At 42.9% G+C, this 24,612-nt stretch overlaps 2 protein-coding genes across 7 annotated transcripts; both read left to right on the forward strand.

Annotated features, from left to right (window-relative positions):
* Positions 1 to 8,809: 8,809 nt before the first annotated feature.
* ltc4s (leukotriene C4 synthase) lies at positions 8,810 to 22,364 on the forward strand. 4 transcript variants are annotated; one of them, XM_010901025.3, is made up of 6 exons: positions 10,439 to 10,576; positions 15,297 to 15,353; positions 18,459 to 18,558; positions 19,366 to 19,436; positions 20,551 to 20,632; positions 21,684 to 22,364. In XM_010901025.3, the coding sequence occupies exons 1-6, from the start codon at positions 10,519 to 10,521 to the stop codon at positions 21,844 to 21,846; spliced, it is 531 nt and encodes a 176-aa protein (XP_010899327.2). In that variant the 5' UTR covers positions 10,439 to 10,518; the 3' UTR covers positions 21,847 to 22,364. The 4 variants fall into 4 exon arrangements, with proteins under 4 accessions (XP_034147540.1, XP_010899327.2, XP_010899344.2 ...); XM_010901033.3 differs by lacking the exon at positions 15,297 to 15,353 and adding an exon at positions 13,538 to 13,672 and having other exon boundaries at positions 10,488 to 10,576; XM_034291649.1 differs by lacking the exons at positions 10,439 to 10,576; positions 15,297 to 15,353 and adding an exon at positions 8,810 to 9,158.
* A 70-nt stretch (positions 22,365 to 22,434) lies between these two features.
* LOC105028331 (protein chibby homolog 1-like) lies at positions 22,435 to 24,569 on the forward strand. Of its 3 annotated transcripts, none has more exons than XM_034291652.1 (2): positions 22,435 to 23,473; positions 23,635 to 24,569. In XM_034291652.1, exon 2 carries the CDS (start codon positions 23,688 to 23,690, stop codon positions 24,195 to 24,197), a length of 510 nt encoding a protein of 169 aa, XP_034147543.1. In that variant the 5' UTR covers positions 22,435 to 23,473; positions 23,635 to 23,687; the 3' UTR covers positions 24,198 to 24,569. The 3 variants fall into 3 exon arrangements, with proteins under 3 accessions (XP_034147543.1, XP_034147544.1, XP_034147541.1); XM_034291653.1 differs by having other exon boundaries at positions 22,435 to 22,790; XM_034291650.1 differs by having other exon boundaries at positions 22,771 to 22,790; positions 23,383 to 24,568.
* The last annotated feature ends 43 nt before the right edge of the window (positions 24,570 to 24,612 follow it).

Here is a 24,612-nt window from a genome sequence, read left to right on the forward strand (position 1 = left end):
AGGCTGCCTTCAAGGTAAAACATTATATGGAATTAATCACGATATTTAATTGGAAAATGTGTGTTGGGAAACACTCCTGCCGAAGTATGATGATACACATTTGACGCAACCACCTCAACTCCATCCATACAGGTAGGCCATGTGATTGTGCTTGCTTTGCTTCTCAGAATATTGCATCCATTGGTTATCATTGGCTGCTGGCGACATTGAGGATACAGCTGTACTCTTAGTTTAAATTCAGTTTATTTCTATAATTTGGTATTTGAAAATAAATTAATGGTGGTCCTAATAATCATGTTACGTTCGCGCGGGTAAAGCGTGTTTGTGTGCGGGTGTTCACGATTGCTAACGTGCGTTCGCGTGCTTGGGGTTTCCGCTACGTTTTGACAATGGTGGTTGTGGATCAAAACATCAGACTACTTTATTAATGTTTGCACGAAAAGTGTGTCTTCTCGCCAAAAAGGATGTAACAACTCAAAAAGATGCAATAACTCAGGAGTTTGTGGATTCAAATCAGACTTTTAATGAGCAATCATAAAAGCCGAGTTGACCTGCAGGAACAACAACTGTCTTGACAACTCGGGACACTTTTATACAGTGCTATCTTGCATAACTTTCCTGGCCACCCCCTTATGCTAATTCCCGGGCGGATCTCTCTCCCCATCCGCCACCATTGTTTCGCAACCTTCCACGATACATTCCCTGTTAAATATTGGTGGGGCAGGCTTCAGAAATGTGTATAAACACAATAGAGCCGTTAGGGCCCTTTGTGTTACTTGATTATTATATTTGATTTACCCATGCATTATTATTACTTGAGTACCTTATGTTGATGTATATTAATGATCCATGATCCGGTGATGATTATATTGAGACATATACATTGTTAAAGTGTGAGTTCAGAGTTTCAGAAACATCCTATAACAAACCTCTTATCTTCCTATGACAAACCTCATTGTTTTATATTCTATATATCCCCCCTTTGGGGCTTCCCCAAGCCCCATAATCTAGGCCAGGGAATGGTAAGTGAGGAGGGGTACTCAGTCCTGGCAAGAAGAGCTGTAATCTGCTCCAGCAGCTAAAACACTCCCTTCTGTCAATCACCATCCCAGAGGGTCAGGAAGCCAAGTGAATGGAACACTGAGGAAGTAAAAGACCTCCCGCCCCTGTTGATCAATCAATTGAACATGAGTGTAAGCATGTGCTACGTTTTCTCAAAGCCTTGCAATAGTGCTGTCTCAAATGATTATGTATATAAATGGTGTACATGGTATTCAGCGGAAAACAACACCTTAATCACTTGTAATCAGGAAGATACAGAGTATATAAGAACAAAAGTAAGTAATAAAACCGTCAACTCTGACCATGAATATCCCTGTACCAAGTTGGCTACCAGTCTTTAACCCCCTTTATATCAGAGCACAATCTTTCTCAGCACATGATAGACAATCCACCCTTTGACATAAGACACAATCATAAGGTTCTAGATAATGATCATGGCCACCCGATACTACTTTTCCGTAAATATTTCTTTGATACCCGGATACAGGCGGCCGAAATGAGCTTTCTCCGCAGGGTGGCCGGGCGATCCCTTAGAGATAGGGTGAGAAGCTCGGTCACCCGGTAGGAGCTCAGAGTAGAGCCGCTGCTCCTCCACATCGAGAGGGGTCAGCTGAGGTGGCTTGGGCATCTTTTTCGGATGCCTCCGGAACGCCTTCCTGGGAAGGTGTTCCGGTCCCGTCCCACCGGGAGGAGACCCCGGGGAAGACCTAGGACACGCTGGAGGGACTATGTCTCCCGGCTGGCCTGGGAACGCCTCGGTGTCCCCCCGGAAGAGCTAGAGGAAGTGTCTGGGGAGAGGGAAGTCTGGGCATCCCTGCTTAGACTGCTGCCCCCGCGACCCGGCCCCGGATAAGCGGAAGATGATGATGATGATGATGATGAGGGATCCTCCTTTAGCATTGCAGGGGTGTCCATACTTATCCATGTACTGTCCTGGGTGACCCTGTAGTGGAATAACTTCCGGGTCACTAGCAGCAGAGTCCATGGCCCATAAAGGCATTTGGGATACAACAGTCTTGGTCAAAAATTATTTAAGGAGAGGGACTACACAGCATGCCACTACTGCCAATACAACCAATACTATCCCTATCACAATCCCTACTTTAGTTAAGATTGTACGCCACTGTTAAGATTGTACGCCATCTTGTGCACAAGATTGTACGCCAGATGTGAGGTATTATGGTCACATCTTGGGCTACCCTAACTCTAGCACATGTGCCTGACCAACCGCTCGGTAATACTGAGCGCAGCAGCCTTCCTCCACACATCCAAAATATATCTGGCGCTGGAAGGGTGACTTCTGCTTTTTCTGAACTTATCCTTACATCCAATGCCTCACACCCCGTTGTTATGGAAAAACCTTTTCTTCAATTTCTTAATTTCCACTTGAATCCGCAAGCTTCCCAGCCAGACTAGACAAGTTACAAAACATGGAGCAAGGTAGCGATCATCCTCGATTCCTTCACGCCATAGACCAAATTTTTCCTCTAGACACTCCTTGCCATCCTTTCTCGATTGGTACTACCACCATACCTCCATGCCCTGCTCGTGAACACACTAAACAATTATCCACCTCATGTTGATTAGCCGTATACTGAGCCCATTTGTACCAATCATATTTTTCAGCTGCTTCCATCTGGTCTCTCTCTACCTCTTCTGTCGATTCTACAGTTGTTACCATGTAGGGCATCGTCATTTCTGTGACTGTGGTTAAAGTTTGTGCTGGTACTGGAATCTCATCTTTCTTCATGGGTACTAACATATGCGGTTGTACCTTTGTAGGCACTTGAGTCGACATCCGCTGTCCCTTTCTCGGAGCCTGGGTCATCATAATTGCTACTTCCGTGCTTCCTGAGCCTGTGTCACCGTGCCACCAATCTATCCGTTGTATCTTACTTCCACTCACATAGTCAGTGATAACCAGTTCAAGAAACAATCCTTCTTTACTTCTGTCATGTTCAACCACTATTCTTCACATTCCCCTTATTCTCCACAACCCTGATCCGGCAGGTACCTCCTGACCAGATCAGCCTCTACCTCTAATCGGCGTTCCCCCCCTTTTATATTTCCCAACCAGAGTGTTTCTGGTTTGGATCACCAAGGTTGTCCGATTCAGTCACCCTAAATCTTCTAGTGATTAGCCCTGCTAATAGTGCTGCTGTGCATACTTCATTGCTTCTGTCCAGGTCAACGTCTGAGTCATTTGCATCAAATAGAAGTGCAGTCACATTACTCCCAGTCCAGGTCTGCAAGGTTGATGGTGGCAAACTCTTGTTCAGGGACGGGGGCTTCTGGTTCTCCTCGTGCACACCGCTCGGTATGGTCCTTCTCGTCTCGGCTCATTCCACCTCCTCCTGAAGACCCTTATGTCGACTTGATCTCCAGGTTTCACTGCCCGGGGTTGGATGTCCACAGGCTCTGGTGCCCGTGCACTTTCCTGTTGATAAATAACTTCATGTATAGCAGTTAGTTGTCGTACATATTCTCTGAGTTCTTGTTCTAACTGCTCCAATGGCGGCCCTTCATAAGGACCCCTAAGCACTGGCATGGGTCAGCCTGTGAGCATCTCATGCGGTGTTAGGTTATTCTGTTAGCCGGCATGCAGTAACTCATCAGCACCAGCACCAGCATCGACCCAATTCAACCAAGCACTGGCACAAATTTTGTTGATCTTCGCTTTCAGTGTTCCATTCACTCTTTCTACCATTCCTTGAGACTGAGGATGGTAAACACACCCCAATCGCAGCTTAAATCTAAGCTGCTGAACCACCTGCTTCAACGTTCTCTCAATGAAAGTGGACCCATTGTCCAAACTAATCTCTATTGGGATGCCAAATCTTAGCATCAATTCCCAGGTCAAACACTTCCTCACTGTTCCTGCCCCTTGGTCTATTGAGGGCACAGCTTCCACCCATCGATCAACACAAGCATGTACCGTTTTCCATTGACGGGTCTCAGCATAGCCACATAGTCTATCTCCAAATGCCTAAACGGTCCTTCTGGAGTTGGGATTTGCCCCAACGGTGTTGTTATTCCCTTTATAACATTGTTCTGTGCACATACTTCACATTCTGCCAGAGCCGCATCTACCGTCGCCTGCATGAATGGTGAACAAAAACCCTGCTCCTTAATCTTCCTCATTACTTCACCTTGTGCACAATGGTCGAAACCATGTGCGTTCGTGATCAGGATTCGTAATAGAGCAGCTGGTGCCGCTAAGTGTCCCGTAGGAGCTCTCCAGAGGCCTGCATCATCTCTGGTTGGTCCCCGCTTAAACCATACACTGCGCTCATAGACACTAGCTCTCTCCTGCATCCTGATAACATCATCCATCCCGGGGGTATGGCAGGTGCCATTATCGCACTGTGACACTTTGATGCCAATTTAGCTGCTTCGTCTGCTGTGTTATTTCCTTGAAAGATGTAATAATTTCCCTTCTTATGTGCCTGACACATAACAATGGCTACTTTTAAAGGGAGTAGGAGAGACGTCATCAAATCCTGAATATGATTATGATGCAGGATGGGTGTTCCATCTGTTTTCCTGAAACCTCTTTGTTTCCATACAATTCCGAACAGATGACAAACGCCATGTGCATAGGCCCAATCAGTGTAGATGTTAACTACTTTATCTCGTCCCTCCTTACAAGCAGCTGCCAGCGCTTTCAGTTCTGCTAGGCTGTGGACATGTCTGACTAACTCTGGTCTGAAATTGGCCCTAACTGTCTTTTTTAAGCACCGCAAATCCTGCATGATTTCCCTCATAATCCTTATAACATGATCCATCCACAAACAATTCTTCCTCGGCCCCCGAAATCAGGGTTGACAGGAGATCAGGCCTAGTGAATGTCAAGTACGCGGCCACACAATCATGGGGCTCTCCCTCATAGCCCTTGTGTTTCTGCTGGGTTAACTGTCTTATATCACTTGATAACTATGTCCTGATATGTCAACAAAGGTAGGTAGTCCAACAACCTCAAATTCGTCAAAACAAACCTTCCCTGTTCTATCATCTCTGCCACTTTGGATTGGGTGTGGATGATTACTGGGTATCCCATGGTGATAGTTGAGGCCTTGTCATATGCATATTGAACTGGGGTGGGTATCCCTGTGCCACTGAATCCAATTTTGTGCTTTAATATGCAATGGGCTGTTTCTTTCTGCCACTACAGGTGTCCTGCATCAAAACTGCTGTCGCATATCCTATTAGCAACATATAATAAAAATGGCTTGGTGTAATCAGGTGTTCCTAGGGCAGATGCAGACTGCATATCCTGTTTTATTGTTTCAAAAGCTTTCAAAGCATCACTGTTCCAATTCAACCGGGCGCTTAGCTGCTGCTGTCCAGCATTTTTCATCATGTCCCGTAGGGGTGCCACCTTCATTGCATAATCCGCTATCCAGTCTGAACCGAATCCTGTCATCCCTAAAAAGGTAATCATCTGCCCTACTGTCTGTAGCAGCGGGGCCTTGCTTATCCCTTCTAGCTGAGCCGGGCTTATAGTTTTTGACTGATAAGCCACAGTTCTGCCCAGGTATTCAACCTCTGTTTGGCAGTATTGTAACTTTTTCTTGGACACCTTGTGTTTCCGGAGAGCAAAAGATTAGAGGGTTATCTGTCTTTTGCCACTGCTCCTGCCTAGCTCGTTTCATCATTGGACCCAAATCCTTAGCTTTGAAACCCTTATGTATCAGCAAAGTGATGTGTGGCTCTGACCCAGGCACATCAAACCATTTGCGCCTCGATGTATTTCCCCCATTTGGAAATAATGTCCCCTATCCAGTAGACATTTGCTTATGATGCCTGTTGCATCATCATTTGTTTTTTAACCCGTTTCCTCTATTATTATTCCATCTGGTGAGCACTGTATCTGTAGTCCCAATTGACACAAGGTGTCTCTTCCCAGTAAATTCATTGGGGTATGTGCTGAAACTAAAATACTGGAGCAGTCATGGGTATCTGACATGGGGACCCCGAGGAGGCTGAGGCTGTGGCTGTTGCCATGCTCTACCACAATTGTTGGGCCCTTGGTTCGGCCCAGTTCTATCAGGCCATGGGTTTGTGGGACAGCTCCCTCTATTGTGCCCTGCCTGATTACATCCCCTGCACACACCCACTGGGCCCCTTGGTCCTCTAAATTGGTATCTTGGCCCACTGCCACGCCCTCGACCCTGCCCTGGGGGCTGGGTGAACATGTTCACTACTGGTGAGGTGGGAGACCGTGGGGCCTGCGGCTGTTGTGGTGGTTGTTGACCTCCCTGAAGGACAGGTGCCTTGGTGCCTTCCTATGTGCCTGTTGCAATGGTCACCGGGGCTTGAGTCTTTTTCTTTTTTGTCAGTTCATCCAGCTGCAGTTGGGTTAACTTTCTCTGTATCTCTTTTCCTTGCTCAGCCATTTTCTTTTAATTTTTCCTGTATTGTTCCAAAGCGTGGACATAATAGTCTCTGAATTCCTTGTGTGGCTTGGATTTCATCAATGCCACTTCGTCTCCCAACTTAGTCTTTACTGGTGTGGGCAGCACCTCAACCAGCGCCTTTCTGAACATGAACGATACCAGATCGTCAGTATCTGGGTCTTTCTCAGTCTCCAGCCTCCACTGCTCCAGTTGCTTCTGCAAATATTCGGCTGGGTTCTCTGTTTCTCCCAGGGGTGACTCCTTCAACACATCAGAGTCTATCACAGCCGGGTATTCTTCCCTCGAAGTTCTCCACAGCTGCGTTCGAAAAGGGGTCAAAGGACTGTCCATCTCCCACAACCTTCCCTATAATTTCTGTTAGTCTGCCATCCCTTAGCATCGCCTCCATTTTGGTTGTCCCCATCACTCTGGCCAACAGGGCCTTCAGGTCCCCCGCCGCCAGAAGCTTCCCCATGGTCTGTTCTTCCAACTTTCTTATCCATTTCCCAGCTCCGTTATGCAGGGTGGGTAATTTAGCAATCAGCCCCTCTAGGTCCTGAGTGGCCCATGGCAGGTACTGGGGATTATCCCCTTTTATCAGAATTGGCAACTGCGCAGCTGCCTCATCCTAAGAGTTTGGTGCTTTACTTCGTAATGAATAGCCTTTTGACACCATTTCCACTCCTTCTGCCAGAATTTCTTTATCTGCCTTTTGCAGTGGCCTCCCTGCCCAGTCTGTTGATCTTTGTCTTTTTTTCATCTCTCTGTCCACGCGTGGCTTGTAGTTAATCACTAAGTTAGCTGATAATTTTTTCATAACAATAGCTTTCCTCATCCCATTTCCTCATTGTTGTTGCAGCCACGCAGCCCTTTTTCTCAGTTCCTGCTCCTTATTCCGAGGGGACCAATCCATGTCTAACACCTCCTTTCCCTTTGGCTTTCGTTCCCCTTTTTCTCATCCCTTTGGTTTCAACAATTCAATACACCCCTTATAGCAGTCTACATCTAGTATAGGCCCTTTCTTTACTTCTTTGTCTGGGGTGGAGGCTTTCACAGATCTTTTTTCCTCCTCCATCTCAATTTCTCCTTTGACTTTTACCACCCCTCTTACCATGGGACACTACTCCTCCATATGGCGGGGGATTATCAGTCCATTTCACCTTTTCCCCTGACTTCTCATCTTTCTTTAGTATACTCCTGGCTCTGGCTATATACTAGCCAACTGACCTTCCTTCTTCTAGGAACAATTGAATCACCTCCCTCTCCTTACTTTGCTTTCGTTTCTGACACATCGAATGTCCCTTCTTTCGGCCACTTTGTCGCCATCTTTCTGGTCCTTTTCTCTAAGGCCTAAGAAATGGTCTTAATCTCTTCTCCAAATAGGGGAAACCTCTTCATTAAAATCTCAACTGGTGTCCCCGCCATTTAGCTTTTTACCTCTGTATTCTAGATTGGAATGCTAGATACTTTTCCTACCCTGTAAAACTCCCTTCCTCACTGGACTCCCATGCTTTGGCTAGTTCTTTTACTGGGAATTCTGCCACTTAACTTGGCATGTTCTCTCCCCTGGGACGACTGCCCAGAGCCTTTCTTATCTATCTGGTTGTTTTCAATCCAGTCTAACAGTTCTACTACTCCCCAATAACTGCAATAAGACCAACCTGAAGCAACTATTGTCGGCTGCAATCTAATTTATTTAACTTTTTGCCACTTTACCATACACAAACTCAATATTACACCTTTTTCATCACTTCTTAAAACCATACACACTCTCTTGGTCTTTGCATCTGCCTAACTAGGGGTTCATCCAAGTCTGGATGACTGGACCACACTCGCCTACCCAGGTAGGACAACCAAATCACCTCTCGATCCTGCAAATCCGTGACCACTCTTCTTGCTATTATTTTGCCTGTGTCCTCATACTGTTGTACATACACCTCTTCCTTATATACCTTTGTCATAAACAGGGTGATCAAAACATCCTCTCTCCAAGTTTGGTATGTTCTTTGGACCCATCTATCTTGGAGCCTCCTTCTTTCCAACAACTTTCTATATGAGTACGGTCTAATCATGTATTTTCCCCAGAGTCAATTAAAACCACACTTCTTCTGACAGCCTCTGACGTTGTCTAATTATGGGTATGTCTAGCTCAGGATCACTAGACCAGACTCTTCCCCCTGCTAATTCTATCCATGTTACCTGCTTGTCTTTTGTGTGTGTAGAATGCAACCTAATTAACACATCACCAGTGTCTGGATCACGGCAGACAGTCTCTTCCTTTTTAAATATTGTTACCGAGATAGTGGTAGCAGTGATGCTATCTCTCAGGGGGTATGTATTTGCAATAATTAGCCTTTCGCCAAGCCCAGCCCCCCTTAGTTACTGTTGCTATGTCCGACAAACAAATGGTCAAACACGAACAGCGCGACAGATTGCCATGACGGGAAGAGGTATACCCGTGCTTGTCAGTGACCTTTTTTGGAGCAATACCTCTGCGATATCCTCCAGATCGAGGCAAAAGGTGTTACAGTATGCATTAGAGGGATATATTCAAAATATAAAAATACGCAATGAAGGAGACATGACTACTATCGAGGCTAATGCTTACCGGTCTCAAGCGAAATCTGAGAAACCCCATGACCTGTACCTCAAATGCAACCAGCGCAGCCTTGTGGACCAGTCATGCTCTTGCACTGCCGGGTAAGTTCTCTTTCATATGTTATGGTCTATTATTGTCTATTGCGAGTAGCTATTTTGTTAAAATACAAGGGTATGTTAGCTAGCTAAACCTACAAGTGCGTCAAAGACATTCAAAGCTAACTAACATGTCTCTGTTGTTTTGAGAATAGCCGTTTTCCGTTCATAAAATGCTACATGAAAGATAAAAACAAAATTATTTAAAATTGCTTGTTGGGGCGCTATGTTCGACTTTGTTGTAAACTGACAAAAAATAAAGTTGGGAAGCTCAAAGACCCAACACAACAGCAGCTAATGTAGCTAGCGTTAGCTAACATGTTAACTAATGTGGGCTAAAGCTAAAGGGCTCGTTAAACTTAGCTTAGAGAGTAGGTTAACATTCTGGCAATGATATCCATGGTAATCATAACTTTGGTCCAATTTGTGTTTTTGCCTCTAGTTAGTAGATCTAGACAACACGGTAAGTTAGGTGTTAGCCTTACCTTTGAGCAGACTTATTAATGCTTCCTAATGTTCGACACATTTAAATGGGAGTGGGGCAGTCCACACTGTTTTTTCCATTGTAGGCACCGCTCATTGTGTTTTCGGCTTTGGGAATGGAAAGAACACAACTCCTCCAGACAATCTCTCATGGTATCTAGGGTCCGATTTACAAACGCTGTGGGCACACCGCTTCACCATCTTTCTTTGAGTCAATGTTTGTCGGACCTGCTCACATAGTAACGGTTGCTATGATGTGTGATTGGACAATGGCCGTTTTGGGGGAGGGGCCACCGAGAGGACAATTGGCAAAGTCTTCGTTTTTCTGGTAACGCTTCAAACCGTATTCTTGATTATTATATTTGATTTACCCGTGCATTATTATTACTTGAGTACCTTACATTGATGTATATTAATGATCCATGATCCGGTGATGATTATATTGAGACATACACATGTGTGAGTTCAGAGTTTCAGAATCATCCTATAACAAACCTCTTATATTTATGTTTTATATTCTATAAAAGCTACGGATATCTTGATTTTTATATACAACAATGTCAATGTCCTTTTTGAGAAATTGCTATTTATTTTTCAACAATGTTTTGAAACCGTTAGAAACATGAATAAAACAAATAACACATCCTTCGATTTTGGGTTATGTTCAGATAAACACCAGATTCGGTATTTAACTTTTACAGGACTAGTTCGAGGTAGAATATTTCCAAGTTCAGGAAGAATGACGCTTGTTGGAAGCACGTATGAACTGGATTAAAGTTCAGGAAGTAGCAGTCTCTGAGTTGCCCTCAGTGTATGGTGGTCTGTGTCAGGAAACCAGTTGCATCTAAGCGTCAGGTGGAAAAGACAGTTTCAGCTCTAAGACATGCTGGACCAGATAGTGCTCATTGCAGGAGTAACGGTGTTGGGTGTTTTAGAGCAAGGTAAGGTCATTCATACTTTTATAGAAAATATTGATTTCAATATTAACTTGATGCCAAGTTTTCATTGTAATCCGTTCTTTGGTTCAATTTTGCTAAGACTCCAAGCCTGGCATCAAATTGAAGTCACAATAGCAGCAATCGCTTTAGATAATAAAAAAATAAATATATAAATGTTATTTAAATTGTTTGTTACAACAACGACACAAAATAAAACATTTTGGAATCACGCATAACTTTTAAATCATTTTTTTTAGAGCAAAGTAAGGTCATTCATTCTTTTATAGAAAATAATTTTATTTTATATCAATAACTTGATGCTAAATTTTCACTGTAATCCGTTCTTTGGTTTAGTTTTGCCAAGACTCAAAGCGTAGCATTAAAATTCAAGCCCCAATATCAGCAATCGCTTTAGATAATTTAAAGAAATAAAAAATATAAATAAATATTATTTAAATTGTTTGTTACAACAACGACACAAAATAAACCATTTTAGAATCACGCTTAACTTTTTAAATCAGTTTCTTTGTCATCCACTATCAATTTTAGATTATTATAATTATTTTATGATGCGCCGTAAATGCTAATATCCTCCAGAATGTTGGAGGGGATTTGCCAGAAAGCTTTCAAATCGTTGGAACAGTGGACGGGTGACAATATTGTCAGCAGCGCTTCAAACGAAATTTTGTCCACACAACAGTGGCGAGTAGTCTACAGTAGCCAAACGCATTCCGGTCGTGAATCCTGCCTAACAGCGCGCACCTACTTGTATGTTAGAACTAGTGATGGGAAGTTCGTCTGCTTCCACTGACTCAGATCTTGTCGGGTCGTACCGTAAAAAGTTTGATTCTTTCGAGTCATTTCGTTGATTTGAGTCAGTAATGCCTACAAATCAATTGAAACAACCGTTCAATTGAACAACTAAACTGACAGTGTCAGTCGTTCACGAGTCTTTTTTACTTAGGCAAAGGCAGCGGCTCCGTGCATGTTTTCATCTTTTTTTCACGGTATCAGTAATCAACTAACTATATTAATTATCATAGTCTGCGTTCAATTATCAGTTATATGCTAAACATGTCTTAATGATGTTCCTGCCTTGATCTATTTTTCTCTGCTAATGCACATAGAAGATAATCGAAGAACTGAGATGGAGGACCGGGTATGAAGCAAGTGATCATGTAGTAATTCGCTGTCAAACGTTCGAATGAACAATATAATTGAACGAGTCACTAGAAAAAAGAAATGGTGAGTCCCGAGTCACTAAAAAGATTCGTTCAAAACGAACAAATCGTTCGCGACATGCACATCATACACAATATTAGGCAGGTGGTCAATGTTATTGCCGATCGGTGTATATTGCCGTATAATAAAAAACTAGACTATATTTGAAGTGGAACATGGCATTCGGGAAATACACACTGGGGTGTGTAGAATGCGTACATACAGTCGGTATAGAAAATCCCCACCCCCTTTCAAAATGTTACCAATTTGTTGCCTTACAGCCTGAAATGGAAACACATTATGAAGTCAGAATTTGGCTTTACTCCTATCAATCTCAGATTCTCACCAATAATTTACTTTTCCACTTCTCTGACCATCATTGTACTTCTTGTACCCACTTCTCTTCTCCCACATTTCGCTTCTCTTTCCTTGCTTTCCACCTCTCCTATCCTTCTCACTTGCCTTGTCCTTCTTCTCACTTGCCTTGTCCTTCTCACTTGCTTTGTCCCTCCTTTCACTGTCTGGGCCGTGGTACTGCTTGTCCCTATTCTACCTATTAGTCACTCATTTTCCGGGTGGTTTCCATGGAATGAAAGTACCAAATTCCTCACTGGTCATTTTCCTGTCCCATACTTTCCCCCAAATATTTTCTTTTATTTCTACAACACCTTTCTCTTATAGTTGCTGGGTGGGCTATAACAAAAGAGTTACATTTTAGTTTTGACTTCCTGCTCCATTTAGACTTTGTGTCACAACCTCTATCCCAATACATGGCAAAGTCTGAATTTAACAGGGAAGTAGCTCCCTAGTCCTCTCCCTTCACCTGGCACATTGTTCTTTTGTTGTTCTTATCTGTTGACGTTTTTACCCAAAGGCCTCTTTTCTTTGGTCTTGATGTTGTAAATACTTTAACAGAAACTCAGTCCCATCTTCTTTTCCAGTGAGCCACTCTGTGCCTCAGATCTGTTGCTGTTCTGTCTCACCACTGATGTGTTCCAGACATAACAAGGTCCCCCAAAGAGACGTTCATGAATCGGGTTCTGGAACCCAGAAAGTGCCAAAGGAAATGGTCGCAAGAGGTTTCACTTCACATCATTGTTCCCAAATCTTCTCCATTCATTGAGTTAGAGGTCTGCAGCACCATCCTTATAGGGGAAAAGAGAAGACAAAAACACTACATCAGTTTACCTATTCTCCTGGGCCCTTACATCTGGGCTACTGCCATACTAAAATAATACTCAAGTATTAGAGATGGTGAGACCATTACTTAAATGTCAGACAAATAAACAAATGCTTCAGGTGTATAAAATCACAAATAATTCACAACAAATCCAAAATAATTATCACTTTAGATTTAAAATAAAAATATGAATTATCAGTGCCCTAATAAAAACGTTCCTTTTTGTCCAAGTTATGTTTCCACCCATGTGAATGTTTTTTGGTCAATAGGTTCCAAATCACAAAATCAGTAAAAACTGTTTTCTTTGTGCTATAGGGGTATCATTTTACAAAACACTGTTTCATATAAATTTCAAACTGGGCAAAAAAAATTGGCAAAAAACAAAATGTTCCTACAATTTCGTGTACACAGAATTCTCCAGTTGGAATGGGAAAACAATTGCCATTTTAATATTGCAATATAGAACCCCGATTTTTGCTCCATTTTAATGTATTTCAGTATTGGGAAGCTACTTCCCTGAATCTCAATTGGTGTGTCTGTCATCTTTTGCACCTCTTTCCTAGAGTGTCTCTGTGTTCTGGATTGGAATGCCTAGCGTCACTCCCTACTTTCTGGGATGGCAGCCAAAAGCCACACATTCACACACACCGATTACTGGTCCCCGCCTGCTTCCAGGTCCACAGGACGTTACCATACAGGTCATCTTACAACCCCACCCGTTCACACACAACATATCGTATACCTCCTTGGAACTAAGTTCCTGTTGGACCTCAGCCTGTCTTCTCGAATATTGACCTTCATCCCATTCACAAACAACTCAACAGTTCTCTTAAAACACAATTTTCTCTACTCCTACACCTCTTAACTCACTTCTCCTTGACAAAAAACAATTCAACACTTCTCTCAACAATTCTCTCTGCGCCTACACACCCCTTGATTACTCCTCTATACTCCTCCTAGCAGGAGAGTGCTATACTTTCCCACTCTTGGCCCTAACCATTCACGCTCTACGATCACGCAGCAGCGGACACCCACACACCTGTGAGAGGCGGCCACTCATTCAGCCCCCACCTGTGCTGTCCCACAAAGTCTATATCTGAGCCGGTACTCGCGGGGCACACTCATACAGCTGAATTCAAAGCCGCCCGGTCCTGTCCCACAGCAGTCTTCTTCTCCTACTGAGGGTGACTCGGCGTGGTGGATTCATCAATGCAGTCACTCAGGCCGTCTGCAGAACAACCGAATTCCAAACCTTAAACACACATTTTTATGCAGTATGGTTATACAATGATATTAGGTACTCCCATTATGCTTATTTCTGGATGGATCCTTCTAGAATCTTCCATCAATGTTTTTCACAACCCTCTTGGATTCGCTCCCACAGCCAGTACTCATCATTAATCAGCATATTCTCTGAAGTCGAAGTCCTTATCTATGGGCTCGCTCATCCTCCCAAGGCATTCAAGGACATGCTACAGGTCCTTCTGTCCTCAATATGAGATAACAACAACCACTCATTGCACTGACCATGGGAACAATAGTCGAGCCAGAGCACAGTTCACCATTCTCTCTTAACAATTAAACTGTTTGGGAAAATAATATGAGCCCTGGTTAAATGTTTTATCAATTAACACTCAATTAATATACAAGTGATCACATGAGACATTCTGTCTACTCTTTATCAGGTTAATGTGAAATAACAAAATTTTATGAAAATATCCCTACAGCAGCAATATAAAGTGGATATAAAAAGGGGTGTGTACCCCTTAAAATGCCAGGTTCTTGTGATGTAAAAGAATGAGACAAAGATAAATCATGTCAGAGCTTTTTCCACCTTTAATGTGACCTAGAACGTGAATAATTCAATTGAAAATCTTTGAGGGGGAAAAATTTAAAATAAAAACTCACAATAAGTGTGCACACCTTTAACGATTCATGGTCCAAAGGGATTTCGACCTGATTTCACTACTTGGACATTTTGTGTCCTAGATTCATTTCTGTAACTGATACCATGGAGTATTGCATATCGTGGTATTCACCCCACCCTCAGCTACAAACATGATGCATTATCCTGCTGGAAGTAGCCATCAGAGGAGGGTACATGGTGGTCATAAAGGGATGGACATGGTCAGAAACAATGCTCAGGTTGGCCGTGGCATTTAAACGATGCCCAATTGGCACTAAGGGGCCTAAAGTGTGCCAAGAAAACATCCCCCACACCATTACACCACCAGCCTGCACAGTGGTAACAAGGCATGATGGATCCATGTTCTCATTCTGTTTCCGCCACATTCTGACTCTACCATCTGAATGTCTCAACAGAAATCGAGACTCATCAGACCAGGCAACATTCTTCCAGTCTTCAACTGTCCAATTTTGGTGAGCTCGTGCAAATTGTAGCCTCTTTTTCCTATTTGTAGTGGAGATGAGTGGTACCCGGTGGGGTCTTCTGCTGTTGTAACCCATCCACCTCAAGGTTGTGCGTGTTGTGGCTTCACAAATGCTTTGCTGCACACCTCGGTTGTAACGCGTGGTTATTTCAGTCAAAGTTGCTCTTCTATCAGCTTGAATCAGTCGGCCCATTCTCCTCTGACCTCCAGCATCAACAAGGCATTTTTGCCCACAGGACTGCCGCATACTGGATGTTTTTCCCTTTTCACACCATTCTTTGTAAACCCTAGAAATGGTTGTGCGTGAAAATTCCAGTAACTGAGAAGATTGTGAAATACTCAGACCGGCCCGTCTGGCACCAACAACCACGCCACACTCAAAATTGCTTAAATCACCTTTCTTTCCCATTCTGACATTCAGTTTGGAGTTCAGGAGATTGTCTTTACCAGGACCACACCCCTAAAGGCATTGAAGCAACTGTCATGTGATTGGTTGATTAGATAATTGCATTAATGAGAAATTGAACAGGTGTTCCTAATAATCCTTTAGGTGACTGTATTACGGTTCAATACATTATATATTGCGATGCACACCCTTGTAATCCCTATAGTCTTTACACATTAGCCTTTCTAAGATGCATGGTCAATGTCGTTGCCTGGTGACAAGTTTTCCTCCTGCAGGCTGTGGTCCCCATATCAACCCAAACAATACACGTAACGCTTCACAAAGATGGCTACATACAACCGGACGATTATAGTGATTACGTTTTCATTAATATTTATTCAAATGAGCACAGACTGCTGCATCCGTGGATCCGCGGATTGAGATCTGGAAAGTTAAACTAATATTTTGTTGAAGCACCTTTTGATTTTATTACAGCACTCAGTCTTTTTGGGTAGGAGTCTTTTAGCATGGCACATCTTGACGTGGCAATATTTGCCCACTCTTCTTTGCAAAAGCACTCCAAATCTGTCAGATTGCGAGGACATCTCCTATGCACAGCCCTCTTCAGATCACCCCACAGATGTCCAATGGGATTCAGGTCTGGGCTCTGGCTGGCCCATTCCAAAACGTTAATCTTCTTCTGGTGAAGCCATGCTTTTGTGCATTTGGATGTGTGCTTTGGGTCGTTGTCATGCTGAAAGGTGAACTTCATCTTCAGCTTTCTAACGGATGCCTGAAGGTTTTGTGCCAAAATTGCCTGGTATTTGGAACTGTTCATAATTCCCTCCACCCTGAAGGCCCCGGTTCCAGCTGAACAAAAACAGCCCCAAAGCATGATGCTGCCACCACCATGCTTCACTGTGGGTATGGTGTTCTTTGGGTGACGTGCAGTGTTGTTTTTGCACCAAACATACCTTTTGGAATCATGGCCAAAAACTTCCACCTTGGTTTCATCAGACCATAACACATTTTGAATACTTCAGCCAGGCTTGGATGTTTTTCTTTGTAAGAAAAGGCTTCCATCTTGCCACCGTACCCCATAGCCCATTCATATAAATAATACTGGAGATTGTTGTCACACATAGCACACAGCCAGTACTTGCCATAAATTCTTGCAGTTCCTTTAATGTTGCTGTAGGCCTTGTGGAAGCATCCCTGACCAGTTTTCTTCTCGTCTTTTCATCAATTTTGGAGGGACGTCCAGTTCTTGGTAATGACTCTGTTATGCCATATTTTCTCCACTTGATTGACTGTCTTCACTGTGTTCCATGGTATATCAATTGCCTTTGAAATTTTCTACCCTTCTTCTGTCTGATGTCTTTGAACAATGAGATCCCTCTGATGCTTTGGAAGCTCTCTGCGGACCATGGCTTTTTCTCTGAGATGCAACTAAGAAAATTTCAGGAAAATCCTACTGAACTACATTTGTGATTAATCAGAGTCTCTTTAAATGATGGCAGGTGTGTAGTTACTTCTATTGAACATTGATGGAGTTTGAATGTGGTTGGTTAATTCTGAACACAGCCACATCCCCAGTTATAAGATGGAGTGCACACTTATGCAACCAGGTTATTGTAAGGTTTTTATTTTTCATTTTTCCCCCTCAAATATTTCAGTTTGTTTTTCAATTGAAATGTCACATTAAAAGTGGAAAAAGTTCACACATGATTTATCTTTGTCTCGTTCTTTTACATCACAAAAACCTGGCATTTTAACAGGGGTGTGTAGACTTTTTATATCCATTGTACCAGGTAACTTATTACTAGAAATGTCTTTACTATTTTTTTCAAATAATTACAAAGCATACTCGTGTTTGTCCTGCCTAGAAGAATTAAGTGCTTGTAAGGCTGCAAACTGTCTGAGCACTTGACGATCTTCAGAAAAAAATATAATTTAATCAAATTTCTCCTTTGTTAATTACTCCCTATCCAAAGACCAACAATGGCATGTGTTAAAGCTGTTGTGATGGTTAAATACCTTACCAACCTTATTTACTACATTAATATCCAGGCATTGTATAATGTACAATTACAGAATGGGAATGTGTATTTATCAAATAATTTATACATTTTCAATTCATTAAAAGGACTTATTTTGGAGTGTCTTTTGTTATTAAAATGTATCGAACAATTCCTTTTTTATGATAGAATATACATTTGTTGAAATAAGAAGCAACATAAGAAGCAATCATTTATATATTTATTAACGCCAGGGTGCACAGGCATAGAAAAGACAAAACATCAGCATTAGCTGATTGCAGTATATGAATAACAGATATCAGTATTGGCCAATAATTTTCTGTCCCTGCAATCCCTAATAAAAACCTCCCATTGACATTTAAATTTAGCCTTTAAGCATTCAGTTTTAGAATTCATCATAATATACTGCAGTCAGAGTGGCTTGTTATTTGCCTTGTCCCTTTGACTGGGGAAAACAAAGCAGCAACTTGTCAACCCCCCCGCCCCCTCCACATCATAGCCTGGCCGTAACCTTACCTATACTGCGAAAGGTTAGTTTGCCAGATCAGCAAAAATAAATAAATCAACGTATTACCACATCTCCCCACTGTGGGATGTGTGGTTCCACCACTGCATTGAAAACAGGTCACAGGCTACCTGCATGTTAACCCCCCGTGTATTTTTGGCACAGCATACTTCTCACTCCAGGTCATCTATGCCAGACGCAAGTTCTCCGTGTCCCCGCCCAGCACCTCAGGTCCCCCAGGGTTTGAGAGGGTCTTCAGAGCACAGTGAGTCAGGTCTTTAGACCAGAGTTGGAGGTTAAGAAACCATTTTGTAGCTGCCAATGTGTGCAGACATCCAACATGCGTGTCTGATTTCACTGCTGCACCTCTTTTAGTCGTGACAGGAATACCGTTGTCTCTGTCCGCGTAGCTTTTTGTGTAGCTCTCCATTTTGCTAGTTAGAGCCAACTGCTTTTCATTGAGTGCAGTCCAATAGCCTGCTTGAACTGCTGACCGTTCATAACTTGCTTCCACCTGAATGTTGACAGATTAACTAGGTTTAATGGGCAGTTTGTCATTCTTTAGGAAATCTGTGTCTTGGAGGGGAGAGTGCCTTGACCTCTGCTAGGCCGTCATCTGTTAGCACTAGTTAGAGGTGCAATTGTACACGTATTTATACCAAACCTTGGTATGGGGAACAGGGTTTAGCCAATATCATGAGGTGCATACATTTCATTCAGAACCCGATGGGAAAGGGCTTACCTTTTAAGTTCAGTGTACTGTTACACCTTTGGCACTACCATAAAGCATCCCCAGGTTTTAAAACTGTGTTCCCGTCGTGCGCCATTAATATTGCATACAGGGGAGAAGGTCCCGGGAACGACTTAGATAATGACTTAGCCGATATCTCCTGTACTTACTATTACTGGGCTGTGTTGCTGTCCCACCTAGTCAAATGTATGCACTAACCCTAACCTGTTGATTTACTCAAATGTAAAGAGAATTATGTAAATATTAGTTTGTTGTGTAACAGCAGGCTCTTTCTTCCTAATTACTGGCTCTTAAACTTAACTTCTCTTTTCTTTTCTTCAGAGCCAACTGCTCTGAATATTTCCCCCTCTTTATTACAATCCTCTGGGTTTCTGGACTCTTTTTCAGCCAAGGTAGGTTCTGGACTCTTCTTTAACCACGGTTACACATTTCCTACCATTGAGGAAAACATTTACTGTAATGTGCCGGTTAATGACTAATCTCAGCTATATTAACACCTTACAACCAACAACTTGGTTGTTGTAATCCGATCACGATTATCTGATCAAGATTTGTTGTGTCTACATGGATATAATGTCTCTTATCTGCCAACGTCTGCAATATACTATTGTGTTCCTATATTTTAAATAACCTTTGACATTGCTAAGTTGTCTCCACTTCTATTTAACGCCATACTTGCTTTAAACCTAAGTTCAGCTCAAGAATGTTTCGTTTGCCTTCTCCACAGTTTACCGGGTGCTCTTTATTTACCCAATGACTTGTAATCAAGATAGGAGTGCACATGGAACATAAATACGGTGGCTTTACATACTGTAGTAATCAACTTTAGATCTAAAAAAGAGTATGTGAATAATTTGAAATTAAGATTAGGGAGTTTCCAGTGTTGCTTTCAATTATGTTTACATTTCTGATGAGGGGTTAAGAAAGAGAAACAAGAAGAAAACAGTACACTTTGTTTGTTATTGTGCCAGTAGTAGACATTTGGTTTCTTATTATGTTTCTGGAGGAATTTTAGGTAGCCTAACTTTGTTAATAATGACTATATTTTGAGCGGGCAGGAAAATTGTGATGTTGTGACGTTGGCAAAATGTGCATTTTTATTTGTCATGATCGTTCCTTCTAAAGGAAGGTCCTACAAGATATTTACATCAGGTGGTCAGGAAGGTGTAATCACAGATTGTTTACAATGCGTCTCTTGACTTTCATCAAATGTGGGCGTAGTCAGAATGTGTACAGGCTCAGAACAGTCGACTCAAGATGCAAACGGGTGTTAATGAGACTGGGGACAAGGTTAGTGGGCGTATTAATGGAGTGAGGCCATTAATTTTATGTTTTGAATGGTGATATGTTGGGAAGGTGTTTTTTTTTTTATGATAATGTTTTGTATTTACTGTTCTAACGTTTGTGATTTATTAACACAATTTTAACGGTTTATTGGTTTTGTTGGTATCCCAGATTGCTCTTTTAACTGATAGGCCTTGTGCAATTCCTCTCGTCGTCACCTAGGTCTGTCATCAATATGTGGACTCCTCTACCTATATGGACGCTTCAAGTACTTCAGGGGATACGCTAAATCTGCTCATGGACGGTAGGGGGCGCTCTCCTTCCAAGGTGACACGTCTGTCTTTGGGAACGGTTCCACATTTGCATCATTCCGTGTTTTGGAATCCCTGATAATTTTCCTGCTCTTTTGAAACACATACCTTGCATTTTTGGTCCGGTTGTTGAAACAGTGTGGTCAGTTTCTATAGAGGTGTGAATAGTTCCAAAACCGTGTCACTCACCCTGTATTTCTTACTGTGGCCTAGAAGTGCAAAACACAACCACTAATGCAAACACAAGCTCAATATTAATACCCCCCCCCCCAATACTGCGAAACATAAACAGTAAACGATGACACACTCCCAACGGAAATACTCCCCCAGTACCTCAAAACATAACACGCTCACGATATACTCCTCCCAATAACGCTAAACAGGACCACTAATACGATGACAAACTATTAGATGGGGGGCGTGCTTTCATATTTGGGGAAGGGGTATTGTGTTGAATTGGCAGTGTGTCATGGTATTGGTAGTTTTGTTTTTGTTTTGGGGGGCGTGAATTCATATTTGGGGAAGGGGTATTGTATTGAATTGGCAGTGTGTCATGGTATTGGTAGTTATGTTTTTGTATTGGGGGCGTGCATTCATATTTGGGGAAGGGGTATTGTATTGAATTGGCAGTGTGTCATGGTATTGGTAGTTATGTTTTTGTATTGGGGGGCATGCATTCATATTTGGGGAAGGGGTATTGTATTGAATTGGCAGTGTGTCATGGTATTGGTAGTTATGTTTTTGTATTGGGGGGCGTGCATTCATATTTGGGGAAGGTGTATTGTGTGTCATGTTCTGTGGTATTGGGGTGAGTATTTGTATTGGGGGTGTGTAATTGTGTTTTGCCCTTCATAATGCCGTTTTCCAGTATCCTTCCAGTACTATGTTTGTTTTCTTTGTTGTAGAAAATATGTCCTGTGTTTAGTAAAGATACTAGAAATAACAATCCCTCTGTAATTTTAATCAGTAATTGTGCATCAATCCATCAATGCTGAGCAATCATTTGTCTTTTTTTATCTGTCTCTCTCCATCTCTCTCTCTCAGACTGGCCCCTCTGTATTTCAGTGCTAAGGTTCTCTGGGTTCTGATTGGATTCTCCGGACTGGGGATTTTGAGTTTTGTGTGTCGATTCTACCTGGGACTGGACCTGATGCAAATGGCCAGCTCTGCCCTAGGCCTGACTGAGGACGGAGAGGGGGGGCTATGAGGGTTGAGGGAGATGGGAGATTTCTGTTTGTGTGCCTCTATCGCCAGTTGGCTCATTTCAACACTTGGTGGTGCCAGAGTATGTTGTGGGAAACACTTGTTTCTTGGATCATGTTTCCCATTGGTGAGTCAGTGGGGTCCTTCAACATTGGTCCTGGAGGGATGAATCATTTCTGTTTGTTTTTTTATCTCTACCTGCTAGTTAATTGCCCTCACCTGATATTATAACTCTGAACTCGGTCTTGAGTAGAACAGAACATTTCTGACCACCCTGGACAGTGGTGGAATAGCCCAGGTTTACTGAATGGAACTTATATAGTTGCTCCTGTGTTCTGCCTGTTTAACTTCTGTGTAGCTTAAGGAACTTCTAAAAGTCAGGGGAAAAGATTTTGGATATATGTTTTAAATCTGCTTGTCTATGATTTCTTTGGGGAAACTGAAAGTAACTGGAATTGGTATTAACTTTGGATTTATTTAAACAAGTAAAATGCATAAATAAAGCACATGGTGTATATTGGACAAGTTGATTGTATTTGTATTAAGAAGAAATATTTGAAAACCTAAATGTATTAATTATTAATTTGAGACTAATGCACATATGGGCCACTTCTGTGGCTCTCTAAATCCAGTGGGGAGGGTCTGATTTAGCAAAGCACGCTGACTACAGAGAGAGCAGCATCTGGTAGCTTCAAAGACATTCGTAATTGGAGTTGGTGGATTCAACTTAAGATCAGGGGATACCATGTTTGTGCCACATCTGGTTAGTCTTTACTGTGGACCCATAATGTTATCCAAAGCGTTCTGCTGTACGCTGTGGAATGGTTCCAAATACTGTTGTCCTATGCCATGAAAGAAACTGTTCCATTCTGTTGCTATGGTGATGTGCATGTGATTGCAGGATTCATTCCATAACAGAGAAGCATCAGAGGAGCAGCAGGAGAGGGGGTGAGTGTGTATGCAAATGGCATGTCGTTATCTCTGAATCTCCATGCGTGCTGTTATTGTTTTTAGTCTTTTAAAGATGTTTTGCAAATAACTAAACATTTTCTACCTCCCATTTTGGCCTGTATGTGTGTATGGTGTTAATGTGGGTATAATCCAAATGTATCTGACATACCCCAGCCCCGACTGTAAAAATAAATTAATAAATGTAACCCAGTCATTGCTGCAGAAAGTTGGGGTACAGGGAGTCCTGCGCCTTCATAGTGTAGGAACCCCTGACAAGATTCCAAAATTGTGTCGCGTGTCAACGCTCCAGCTTCATTCGTCCATTGCAGGTCTGTTGCATATTGACTCACGCTTGGTCACTGTCAGCATCCCCAGATCAAAACAGGCCTGCCCCCTATTAGGGTTGCCTAACTCCTTTAGAGAGCTGCTACATCAGCTGGTTTCTATGTCATCTAATCACGTCCTAATAATGTAACCAGGTGATTACGTGCGTTTAAAGCAGGGTTGGAGCAAAAGCATTCACACCACACCACAGCAATGGATTCTGTGCTGTCTTCTGCATGGAATTAATATTGTGGTGTTCATTTAGGCCTTATTGTGAAGAACTGGCTCAGCACCATCCAGGGTTGATTTCGGACGATAGGTTCCCTTGCCTCTCCACACTCTAGGGACTCCTTGTGGTAGGTCGAGGTGTGCTTTGGAGAACTGACGTCTTGATCTGTGGCCCTGCCAGGGGGTTGCTGTGATGACGCAAGGCCAAAAGCATGAATTGGACGTCAGATAATTAAATAAACAAGTCAAAATATAAACTTGTCCACACATGTCATACATTATTCAACAGGGTAGACGGAGACCTGTCAAAGGCAGCAACAGTGAGCCAGAAAAACACTCAAGATGGCCTTCTTCAGAGAGATGTGGGACAAACTGGGGATTCCTTTGACCGCCCTCCGCTTTCCTGGCAACTGGAAACCGAAACTCTCCCCCGCTCGGCTTGACATATCTCTGTCTTCCCTGTACTACTTTGACTACAACTGCCAGAAAACCGAGCTGGGGCCCGATTACACCCCGCCAGCCCTCACCCTGGGAGGGCACAGCTTTGTCTTCCAGCAGGGTCAGTGGGCGTTGCAGCCGGAGTCCCATCGAGCCTGTGGCCGGGGCCCAAAGGACAGGGACAGAACCTACATCCACCTGAGGAAAAGGAATCGGGAGTTACAGGAGGAGAACAATGCACTGAAGCTCCGCACGGAACTGCTGATGGACATGCTGGCAGAGACCACAGCCCAGCTACATGGCTCCAATCCCGGAGAGGGGGGTAGCCGGGACAGCCTAGAAGAACCACAACCCCCCCGGTCGATAAGGACCAGCTTCCAGAGGGGGTCTACTAAAAGAAAGACCAAGAGTTGATGAATAAAACAGGTGTGCACGTGGGCTTGTGCGTGTGTGTGCGTACTTGCTTTGACTGAGTGAAGTTGATGAACTGATTACCACCGGACAAATAAACAGCTATTAACCATCATCTGTTTTAGTGGACTTGGTGTTTTTAGAATGCTAAGGATTCATCTGGCTCTAGTTTAAATATCGGTCAGTGCTAGAAGTGGTGTGTTTCCGTGGGGCAGCTTATAACTGGGAATAGTTACCGAGTGTTTTTGGGGATGTGGTGGAGGGTTTGCAAATAAAGTTGTGAGGATTCCTGTATTATTCATTTTGAGGTGGTCGACAGATCCCTAGCCAAGATGGGAAGCTGCTTTAAAAAGGAAATCCTTCCAACTTTTCAACTGGAGTGTGCAACCAATTTTTTTATTGCCCCAACACATGGCTA

Source organism: Esox lucius, chromosome 4, assembly GCF_011004845.1.
Source record: "Esox lucius isolate fEsoLuc1 chromosome 4, fEsoLuc1.pri, whole genome shotgun sequence".
Lineage (NCBI taxonomy): Eukaryota > Metazoa > Chordata > Actinopteri > Esociformes > Esocidae > Esox > Esox lucius.

Excerpts from the sequence above, each read along its gene's own strand:
- LOC105028331 (XM_034291652.1), top strand. The coding sequence starts at position 23,688 with ATGGCCTTCTTCAGAGAGATGTGGGACAAACTGGGGATTCCTTTGACC.
- ltc4s (XM_010901025.3), top strand. The coding sequence starts at position 10,519 with ATGCTGGACCAGATAGTGCTCATTGCAGGAGTAACGGTGTTGGGTGTT. Across the intron at positions 10,577-15,296 it reads GTTGGGTGTTTTAGAGCAAG|AAATCGAGACTCATCAGACC; the intron begins GTAAGGTCATTC and ends ATGTCTCAACAG. Across the intron at positions 15,354-18,458 it reads TCTTCAACTGTCCAATTTTG|CATACTTCTCACTCCAGGTC; the intron begins GTGAGCTCGTGC and ends TTTTTGGCACAG.